Source organism: Coturnix japonica, chromosome 3 (genome assembly GCF_001577835.2).
Source record: "Coturnix japonica isolate 7356 chromosome 3, Coturnix japonica 2.1, whole genome shotgun sequence".
NCBI classification, from domain to species: Eukaryota; Metazoa; Chordata; class Aves; order Galliformes; family Phasianidae; genus Coturnix; species Coturnix japonica.
In genome coordinates, this window is record NC_029518.1 from 92,207,288 (window position 1) to 92,218,470 (window position 11,183).

The window sequence follows — 11,183 nt, forward strand, 5'->3', positions numbered from 1 at the left end:
CTCTTCTGGCTGTCATGAATCACTGTGCTGATATTGCCTAGCAAAACACAAAACACTGGAAGAAATAGGCAAACTATTCACTAGTGCAGCTGAGAACATGACCGGAGTGATAGCCTTTGTTTGCACACAGTAGAAAGCGGCCTTCTGGGAAGAGGAAATGGACACACATCTACATTTACTATAACTGTTACTATAACTGATGTTAAGAGGCTGTGTGTGTGCATCCTGTGCTCAGTATGCCTATGCAGTTTTAATACATCTGTAATTCTGATTATGTCAGTTGTGGTGTGTTGGGTTTTTGTTGTTGTTGTTGTAGTTTCTTTTCTTTTCTTGCACATAAAAATACATGTCCAGGGAAATTCTTGGCAGGCACATCAGCGGGTTTCAGCTATACAAATGAAATGCTTCTCATGCCCAGCTGGGAGGAGTGGCTTATCCACCTCACGACCCCGCGGTTATAATGGTTCCCAGGGCTGCCGCAGTTTCTTACCTCTCCACGGGTGTTTCGTTATCCTGGTGTTAAAGAGATGGTGGTGTGACCGTGGGAAAGCCTCAGCGGAGTGACCCTCCCTGCGTTCCCTCCTCCCTTCCTTCGGACCCGACTCGGAGAGCCGTCTCGTAGTCACGACCCCTAAAAAACTACTGACTCCGAGCGACAAGCCCTTCGCTTTCCCTTTTGGCTGCCGAACCCCGCGTGCTTGCCGCTGCCTTTACTTCCCGCATAAATGTCTCAAGGAGATTTCAATAAGAGGGAGGGGAGGAGGCGGTGGGGAGAGAGGGGGGGACTTCATAGGGGACTTTCTGAATCTCCCTTTAAAGAAAGGCGAACGGCGGGGGGTTGGGGAGGACGTGAGCTGCCTCTCCCTCAGGCTGGCAGTCAGCGCCGTGGCAGTGCCCGGAGCTGCGCTCCCGTCCTTGGACAAGAGCTGGGCGTCGCGCCTCTGAGCCGGCAGCGCCGTTCGCCGGCGGCAGGAGGAGTCCGCCCGTCGCGCTGGAGGACGCGAGTGCGCTTATCCAAGGGAAGCTCCGCAGGCACCGGCTGGCGCAAGGGAGAGGCGGCCGCTCCCGCTGGGCTTGCGCAAACCCTTCGGGGGCCGAGGACGTTGTAAATTGCACACTCCCCTACACTCCCTCCGATACACGAGAGAACGCGGCACGACCCGGCTCGGCAACACGCGAAAGGTTTTCTGCTCGCAGCTCCCCCGGGGAGCACCGCGCACACCGCCGCTCTCTCGACTCACGGTGGCTGCTATTCGCTGTCGAAGCGCAGAGGGTCAATTCTGGCTTCCTACAGGTTTGGGTGATTCCCCTTTCACGCACTCCTTGCTTATTCCGAACAGTTGGTTCTCAGATGCCTTTTAAGACAAAACCAAAAGCCTTTTACGCGGATTGGAAAGCGGATGGCGGTGGGAAGCAAAGAAAAAGCAAGCTGGCTTTCGACTCGGGTTCCCACACAGCCTCCGGAGCCGCATGTGTCATCTCGGCACCCTGCACTTTGCAAGGGCCTTCCTATGGCGAAGGTGGACTCTGCAACCCGTCCTGCAAGTGCATCTAAATTAGCTACGATGTGCTCGAGTCGGTGTCCAATTGAAATAATAACGATAATACTAATGAAAGAAAAAGTGGGGAGAGAAATTTCTTTCCCCTCTCCCCTCCTTACGTTAAGAGAATTAGAACCACGACTTTTCTCCTGTCGCTGATAGGATTCCTTGACCAAATAAAGAAATATCTTCTAAAAGCGGAGCGGGGAAAAGAAATTTCTATGGATGGGGCGGATAGTGGCGTTGGGCACCAGAGCTTCGGAGAGAAAAGGTCCGCTGTTACTTCGGACGTGTCACCGTGCTCGAGTGCAGGGTGTTTCTCTTATCTCGGGGCTCTGCCTTGAGTGGAGGGCTTGGGTTTTGCCGAGCAGACGAGAAAGAACGACCAAAGGCGCTTCACATTCTCATGCGGATGCCCCCGCTCTGCGCTCTCTCCCCCGTCTCGATCCAAAGCGGTTTCGCTGTGGAATAAACATCTCTGATCTAAGACAGCTGCCGGGAATCTAAGGCCGCCCCCAAGAAGGGCGAAGATGCGACTGAAAAATGTCCCAATTCCCGACAAGTGAAGGGAACGGGGTGAGAAGGCCGCTCTGCCCGCCGCGCCTTAGGGCTGTGAAAGCGGTAACAGTTCGCCCATTATTCATTTGATTTGTTTCTTGACACCTTTGACACCTCATCTTATCAGCTAATACCCAAGATTTAGTTACCCGAGACGATTTCTTTTTTTTTTTTCTTTTTTTTTTCCACGCCAGCAGCAAAATGATTTGACACCCTACGGATCTGTTTACTTTTGTGAGCCTTTACAAGAAAAAAAAAAAAAAAAAAAGAGTAAGGAAAAAAAAGAAAAAAGGAGAGGGAAAACGTATGGGTAAAGATCCAGAGCACTGTGGAAACAAGCACTGAGGAAATACTGAGATCACTTAGAGAAAAAAAAAAAAAATAAGGTCCTGAATATCGACAGAGGCAATTTGATGGGGAAGAGACCCGAAACCAAATGAACACATGTGTAGTCCGTGCAGGCTTGCCTGTAAAATAACGATTTATTTTAATACTTAAAAAAAAAACAAAAACCACACACAATCCAGTGATAAATGTCAATTACCAATAATCAGCATAAAGTGCCAAACAGCCATACAACTTTTTTTTTTTCTTTCTTTCTTTCATTTAATAAACAAAACTTACTGGAATGTCTCTTAATTTGAATACACTGTTCAGAAAGCCAGCATTTAGAAAAATACGCTCTCAGGTTGAGATTTGTTCTTTCTCATCAGGACGCACGAAGTACCACGCAGACCACGTTGTGCACGCCGTCAGTTTGACGTATTGCCGTCTTTCTTTGCTTTTATTTTTCATTTTTAAATAAGTCCACGAGTGACAAAACTCCTCACGGCATGCTTAGACCACAAGGCGAAAAGAAAGGTCTCCATGTCCCAAGGGAGCTGATTTGTCCCAACACCGAGGACCCTCAGGTCTAAGATCTGGAATCATTTTCCAGCGCATTATAGGACTCCTCACTTGAGAGATTTAAGGTCATTCCCAAACGTTATTTTTCTTCTTTCAAGAAGACAAAGTAGCAAATAAGATTTGCGAGTTGCCCTTCTCCTTGTCCTGCTGGTGCTATGATGAGAAACCGACACTGCAGTTCTTAACCATCTTCTGGAATTCTCTGTGTTTCCTGAAGTGTAAAAATAATAAGCTTTATACAGTCAAAAAAAAAAAAAAGTATAAAATAAGAGTTTGTTCCTTTTATTATTTTTTTTAAGTAATACTTTTGGAAGCTACGAGTTGGGAGGGGATGGGGGGGATCTGCTGGGATTTTTTTTTGTGTGGAGTTTTTTGGTAGGTTTTGTGGGCTTTTGTTTGGTTTTGAAGGAGATTTCTGTCCAACACGTGAGCACCACCTTTTGGCATAAAGTTTATCTAAGCCACACATCTAGCACTTTCTGTGTCATTCGTGCGTGTTCTAAACGCCACGTTATCTTTTCATCCATGATTTAAGAAGTGAGTTTCTCAGGAAGATTTCGCTCTTTCTAAAGTACAAACAAAAAAACAAAAACAAAATGCAAAGTTCTGTGCTCCCATCCTGACAGTTTTGTTTCTGTTCTGGTTTTGGTGTAAAATCTGAAGGGCAGGAAAAGTTCATAGAAGTCGGAGATTCAGCACTTAAGTTTGGCAGGTTTCAGTTCCTTTACTTGCGTGTGCAGTGTCTTGTGGACAGCTAGTGTTCTGGACTGGCAAAATCCTTTCCCACATTCTTGACACTTAAAAGGCTTTTCTTTAGAATGGATATATCTAGGAAGAGAAAAACAATTGAGATGTCAGAAACAACTGGCCTGAACTCAGCTCTGATGGAAAACACTCCAGAGATTTTTACAGCTACCACTAAGACCAAAAGTGCCGGAATGCAACACTCTGGCAATCAGCTGTATGTATGTGGGCAAGAAGAGAGGGGTGCTAGAGGCTTACAAGGGTCTTCCATAGGAATAAAGCATTTCTAACAACTTCAGGGTCAGCAAGCTGCCCGTCTTCGTGACACATAGTGATCACAGCGGTAAAGGCTACAAAGTGATGCAAGCAGAAAGTGAAAAAGTCTGAGGAGGCCATACAAGTCATCTTTGTAGGGTGGACAGGTAAAATAGGCTTCTCTTGCAAGGGAATGATCTGAGCTTCCCTACCAGCACTGGGTAAAGAACCTAGGAGGAGCAATGCTGCCTGTCTGGGAACATGGCGTTTCTTTCAATACAACTGCTTTATGACTATAGGCTGGTTAGTGGGAAAGCACAGATACCCAAGGAAAGTGGACGGGAGAAGAATTGTTACCTGTGGTCTCTCAGGTGATCCTGTCTTCTGAAGGCCTTGTGGCATATGTCACATGTGTAGGGCCGTTCATCAGTGTGGGTTCTTTCATGGATCAAAAGGTTGTACGACTTGGTGAAGTGCCTGCCACAGAATTTACACACAAACTCCTTCTTGGTTTTGGATGGTAACCTTCCCCGAGTGGGTTTCTTCTCTGGAGAGAGTTTAGTCACCTCAAGCAAAGACCCCAGCCCGGGCGGGGAGCCCTGGCTGTCCACCTGTCCCAGTTTAGAGTGGTCCTCTTGCGTGGCAGCCACTGCTAAGTTGGCAAAATCAAAGCGGGGTTTGGCTTTGAGGGTCATGTTAGCAGCCTCTTGCTTGGGCTGGATGACATGTGGGAAGAGTGGGAAGGTGGGCAGCTGGAACCGTGCATCCACCAGGCTTGACACGCTGGGCACTTTGGAGAAGGAGGAACGGGGCAGATGCATGGCCGGGTACCCCAAAGTCCACTGGTGCAGGTGTACGGCGTGCAGGGCGCTGAAGCCATAAAGGTTGGAGAGGTGGTCAGAAGGCACAGCAGGCAGCCCGTTGAATGCTTGCAAGAAGGAGTAGTTGGTAAGTTGGAGGGAAGGATGGATAGGCACTGGGGCCGGCAGAGTCTTACTTCCCATGGTGGCCACTTAGGAGGAGGATCTTGGGAACAGGGGAGGAAAAGATCTGGGAAAAAAAAAAAAAAAAAAAAAAAAAAAAAAAAAAAGGTGGTGGGGAGAAGAAAGAGAGATGGATTTATATAAAGTTAATAGCAAAGGGAATTTCTCACTTTGTTTTTCTTATTAATGCCCCCCTACAAAGCCACACGAGGAGACTGTGTTGGACTTGGAGAAGTCTGACCATCTATTGACTGCAAATGTATCCACATGGATCTCCAGAATCTCCTTCTCTCCATCCCTTACCCAGCTACAGCACGCTCCATCCAGTCATTTACCCCACCCCGCAACAACACTCATGTGCCAAGAGTGCCCTCGATGACCTTCCACACAGGGACAGCGGGGAGATACCTATCAGCCCACAAAGCTGGAGGTTCTCTTACGTAATTAAAAGTCCTTTACTGCATGTCTCAGCCTTTCTAAAATGATGGGATATTGTTCATTCAGACTGCCCTCCAAAACTGACTTCAGCCCTCACTGCTGGGGAGATGTGGGATGGAGTTGCAGAATTTGCTGCTCCAGGTCGCTCACCTCTTCATGGTCTGCCCTCGGCCCTCTGAATCTGCTCATACTCCCTCATTCAAACAGAAAAAGCCCTTAAAGTTTGTTGGGTTTTGGTTTTGATTTTTAAAGCAACAACAGCAAGGAAAAAAAAAAAAAAAAGAAGAAGAAGAAGAAAAAAAAGAAAAAAGAAAAAAGGAAAAAAAAAAACCTCCTTCTATATACTGCAAAAAGAAATAGGAAAAGGCTGCATCTGGGCGACAAAACTTAAGTGCCATTTGCTCTCCCCACGGGGAAGTGCCTGGCTTCCAGCCCACATCCCAGTCTAGGCAATTGCTTAATTAAAGCTCTTCACAAGGGAAAAAGGCAAGGACTGAAGGGACCCTTCCTATGTGGACACCCAGCCCACCAGCTGCAGGGCCACAGTCCTTCTCTGGGCTGAGTGCCACCACTTTTCTCTGCATTTCAGGGTCCTGCCAAGCCTCCAGCCTCTCCTCCAGGCCAGATCCCTTCTCATTCCACCCTACAATATGGAGGGGAAAATGCTAACAGACAGCAACATTGAGGCACATCTGGCCCTGCCTGCAAACTGAGCCCTCAGCACTGTCAACCGTTTGGCAGGAGATGCCTTTGTAGGGTTGGCAGTGGGGATAGAGCTTCTCCTCTTTGTGTTGTGAGAGAGCACTCAGGGCTTTTGGAGGCATTGTAGCCCTGCACCACCAAGGAACCTCTTTGTTCCACAGCTCATAGGTTGTTCCCTCGCCACCCATTAATCTCTGAGATTTTCTCAGTGGGAATCCTTTCCCTTGGGATCTCCACAGAGCGCACGTAGGGTACCCCTAAGATCACTGTAGGATCCACATGAAGTTCTGTAAGATGCCCTTTAAGGACTCCTGAGTCCCTTTAGGATTCCCACAAGATGCATGCAAGATTCACACAGGGTCTCAACAGGACCCTATGGCATTCCCACATGAAGGGTGAAGCTTCTTGGAGAAAATGAAGCAGCAAAGTGCTGCAGAGCATTAATTGCCCTCCTGGTCTGGGAAGACAAGGGAACAGGAGGCATGCTGGTGGCCAAAGGGGTCTAAGGACCAGGGAAACAAATCTGATTTATATGTGGCCAGTTGCCTGGAGTGAGATGCTGCGGATGGGAGGGTGTGAGAGTGAGAAGCTTACTCTGAGCAGCTCTCTATGCCAGGTCCACCTTTCACACCACTCTACATAAATCAGCGGCAGGAAGAGAGAGAGCCAAACCGTAGAGGAATTCCATCGCAATGACCCAGAATAAGAGAGGGTGAGATTTTGCTTTTTTACTTCCCCCTCTACCCTCACCCCCCCCCCCCCAACACACACCCCAAAATTGGATTCATTTTGCATAGTAGCTGATTGCAGAACCAACACGTTGAATCCTCCCTCTCCTCTTTGTTTTATTTATTTATTTCTTTAACTATTTAGTGCTGGCAAACCAACCGTTGTATTCTTCGGTTGGGGAAGTGCTTTCCTTGTTCTTAGCGCTGCCCTCACACTAAGGCATATCCTCTCCCCCACACAAATGCCTCCAATGGTGACCCCAAGAACAAAATACACGGAAAACCCTCTGGTCCAGGTACCTGCAGTGTCTGTTTCTGTTCATCATAAAGGCTCTGCGTCTATTTTCCTGGCTGGGTACTCCCAGATCCCTCAAGCATGAAACGTGCAATTGCAAACAGAGTGAGTTTCTGGGCTTACTCAGCTGCCTTCCTTTGGATTCACAGAAAACATTTAATATGGAATAAGCAAGTGGTGTTCTGCTGTGCGGATTTGTATTAGTTATTGCCGACAAAATTAATACTACTACTACTAATAAATAATTCTGTTTCGATTTTCCCAAAGAAGAAGGGGGCAGAAGCCAAGGAGAAATGCAGCTCAGTGACGAAACCATCCATTGCCTTCACAGTTGTTTTTTATACGCTAGAACAGTTCAAGGAAAATAGAAGAGTAAAAAAAGAAGAAATAGGAAAAAATATATAAGGAAAAAAAAGAGGGAGAGAGAGAGAGAGAGAGAGAGGGAAAGGGAGACGAGATAGAAGAAGCAAACGGGAGGTGGGAGCAGAGCGTTCACGTTACTACGAGTTTCTTGGCCCTTTTCCAGTAATGTAAGCTACGCTTCTGCTCTGTGCGACCGGGGACGGACAGAAGCCCAGACGGAGCGCGATGCATTTCATAGCGAGGTCCCCTCTCTTTGGGACATCAAAGCGGGTCCCAGAGAGGAGACCTCGCTCTCCCTCACAGAGATCACCGCTCCTTTGATTTCGGTGTCACCTCCACCTTTCATTCTGCTCCGTGTAAACAGATCTTATCAGGCCTTTTTTTTTTTTTTTTTTTTCTTTTTAATTATGATTTCCTTAAGAAGACCCCACGAGCGCTTTGCTTCAATTCCCCTACCGTAATAAAACAGTGCGAGGGTTTCTGGTTTTGTTTTCTAATTCTAACACAGAGTCACTCGGTGAAGTAATTGAGACCAAACCACCGTGTTCTGCCTGAAACAAAACCCACTCGTGCCAAGATAAATTTACCCTGCGCAAATAGGATCATAAACTTGAAAGCCTACATCTGCCTCCAGCTTTCTTACCCTTTGTCCTGTTTGAAGACACCGTAATGCTATTGTCCAGTTGCCACCGTTTTAAGACCGTTGTAAACCTTCCAAACTAAATTCTACCTCTCCTATGCGAAATAACAATAATAATAATAATAATAATTTAAAAAACAAAAAGGAAAGTAAAGAAAAGAAAAAGAAAAACCGGTGCCTGTAACACAGCGAGAAGCGAAATTAAATGGATTTTGAAGTAACCCCGTGGCCAGGCAATATTTTTTTCCTTTCTACCTTGAATTATCAATTTCCGATGTGTCTTTTGAAAGGGATATTTGTTATATTAAATACCTGACCATAAATAATGAGCTTTGTTAATTAGTTCCACATGGGAGAGCGGCGGAGGTAAATTGCCCTGAGAACGTTGCTTATTTTTACAAACATGATAAAGTAGCGGGCATAAAACTCTGCATTCTTGGGATAGCCACAAACGGGAGCGATCAGGTTCATCTGTCAGGAAAAGTCGCCGCTTTGCCGATCCCTTTCAGGTCCGGCATTCAGGTCCTTTCGGCTCTAACGCACCTCTCGTGCGGAGTTTTGCCACCCGGTCTCCGCTGCTTCGTTCCTCTTCGGGACGAGGCTTTCCCTTCCTATCAGTTTAAGCGAGAAAATGGAGCATACAACTGACCTGTGTTTGGGAAACTCACTGGAAAGGAAATAAAACTGCCCTTTGGCTCCGCATTACCCGAACGTTGTGCTCCGGGAGGATAAAGCGCATTGTTCAGCTCAGATTGATTCAAAGTATTAATGAAGTGTGCAGAATCTATTAAAGCGGGTTTATTCGCAGCTAATTGAGCGTGAAAGAGTTAATTGCTAACATTAATGATCACTGGAAGGGCTCAGTCAGCATGTGCCTTGGATATCTCCGCTCGATCCTTATAAAATCATCATTCACATTTTATCACGAAATCGGTGTTGACAAGTTTCGCCAGACCACCACCGCGAACGCTGATGAATGCGGTGGATTTCAGCCTCACGGTAATAATACGAAGCGGGGTCCGACCGCGGTTCCCTGGGGGTAGCTTCTCCTGTACCTCCATCTCTCCCCCCACCCAAAGTGACACAAACTCCTCATCTTATGGGCCGCGGGCGGTGGGAGCGGGGGGTGGGGGGGTGTCCGTGGGGCGGCCCCGTGTGCACTCCCCGCAGAAGTGTTTAGGTTGCTTTGGGAGGTCTTGGTGTCGTTAAAACACCCCTCCACACACAAACACACACACGCGTGTCTAAAAGCCCCCATACAGGAGTCAGTCAGGATTTCTCCCCCGAGAGAAACCGCCCTTCCTCTCTCCCGGCTGCAAGCGGCGTTACTGCCCTCCGTACCCCTCCGCTTCCACGGGTCGGGGGTTAAACCTTTCGAGGTTGACGCCGTCGGGGCACAGCCCTGGGCCCGGCCGAGCTCTGCTCAGCCCTCCCCGGCCGCCCCTGTGCAGCGCCGGGCACAGCGCGCTGCGGCCGCTCCGCTCCTGAGCGCAACGCTGCTTTGGGGACGGCCCTTTGATTGCTTTTCTCTGCGGGTTTCGGACGTGCTAAGCCGGAGTCCACTGTGCACCTGTCCGGGACACGGCTCTCACCCCCCCCGCCTTGCTTACGTTGCCCTCACAGATTTCTGCTGAGCTGCAATACGCCCGACTTTTTGTAGTTCCCTTCCCCAAAAGCCAGAAATAACAACTATGCTGTAATCGTCGGCTTTGCACGGACACTTCATAAGCTCGGCCTCGAGGAGAGCCGAGTTTCTCCTTACACTGAACTTGTTTTTGTCCGTTCAGACGGTTATAAACATCGGATTCATTTCTGTTATGGCTTTGGGAAGAGACAGAGAACGGTTCTCAGAGCCTGGAACTTGAAAAATGGGGCAGAAAAGAAAAAGAGAGAGAAAGGAAAAAAAAAGGAAAAAGAAAAAAAAGAGAGAGAGAGAAAATGAAAGGAAGAACGAGAAAGAAAAAGAAAGAAGAAAGAGGGGGGAAAAAAAGAAAGAGAAAGACAGATGAGAAAGCAGAGAAGCCGAGCGTTCAAGCCCATAAAGGACCATCAGACCTCTGGGTTGCTCTCGTTGTGTCATTTTTAGCTTGGATTAAAAACACAGCTCTCCACGAGGGGGGATAAACAGCCCCGAGAGGGGAACGCAAACCTTTAAATAGCATCAGAACACTGAGCCCCGTGTGCGGGCTGCCCCAGCCCTCCGCCCGCCCCGGGGAGAGCGTCCTCCTCACGTGAGCCGTAATGTCCCCACTTCTGCTGCACCATCCGGAGAGGATGTGGGGAGAAGAGGGAAAGAAGGGAAAGAAAGAAAGGAGGAAGAGAGAAAAGGTGTTTGGATTGATAACCCCCAACCCCGAGACTTGGCTAAAAACAAAATAACAAACGAAAATGAGTTGTTCTTTTTATTTACCTAATCTCGATCTGTGCTCCACCGCTGGCAGCAGTTAAAAGATCCCGGGCTAAATCGGAGTTGGTGAAATGAAATAATAGCGAGGTAAAAAAAATAATAATAAAAAAAATGAGGGATGGTGGTGGGGGGAGTTAAAAAGAAAAAGAAAAAAAAAAAAAGTAAAAAAAAACGCGGGGCTGTAGGTCAGTGCCTCCGCTGGCCTCGGGGGCACCGCTCCGTCCCCACCCACCCCACCGCTCTCCACGGGCCGGGCCGGGCCGGGCCGGGCCAGGTGTCCAGGTGCTGCGGCTGCCGGAGGTGCTTTCCCTCCCGGCGCCGTGAGCTTGTGCCGCGGTGCGAACGCACCCGGGAGTAGCCGAGCTCAGACTGAACAGATCCCTTCCCTGCAGCCTCCTCCTTATTTCAACCCCCCCTCCCTCCCCGTTCCCCCCTTCCAACCTCCCACCAGACTTCGGGCATGCGCACGCGGGGAGAAAGTTGCTGGCTGGGAAGGAACAACTTCTCGAGCCGCTTCTCCTACAGGCAGCAGCTCGGGGCTCGCAGCCCACAAATGTGTGATCCCGTCCCCCCCCTCCCGCCCCGATCCTCTCCTCGGAGCATCCCCCCGGGGTCCTCTCCGT

The 11,183-nt window shown here is 48.5% G+C and overlaps 1 protein-coding gene across 1 annotated transcript; it reads right to left on the reverse strand.

The window, feature by feature from the left end:
• Positions 1-2,557: 2,557 nt before the first annotated feature.
• On the reverse strand, positions 2,558-10,940 carry OSR1 (odd-skipped related transcription factor 1). Its single transcript, XM_015859601.2, has 3 exons — positions 10,564-10,940; positions 4,362-5,054; positions 2,558-3,833 (listed from the first exon to the last, which is right to left on the reverse strand). The coding sequence occupies exons 2-3, from the start codon at positions 5,006-5,008 to the stop codon at positions 3,698-3,700; spliced, it is 783 nt and encodes a 260-aa protein (XP_015715087.1). The 5' UTR covers positions 5,009-5,054; positions 10,564-10,940; the 3' UTR covers positions 2,558-3,697.
• Between the last annotated feature and the right edge of the window lie 243 nt (positions 10,941-11,183).

Excerpts from the sequence above, each read along its gene's own strand:
- OSR1 (XM_015859601.2), bottom strand. The coding sequence starts at position 5,008 with ATGGGAAGTAAGACTCTGCCGGCCCCAGTGCCTATCCATCCTTCCCTC. Across the intron at positions 3,834-4,361 it reads GATCACCTGAGAGACCACAG|ATATATCCATTCTAAAGAAA; the intron begins GTAACAATTCTT and ends TTCTCTTCCTAG.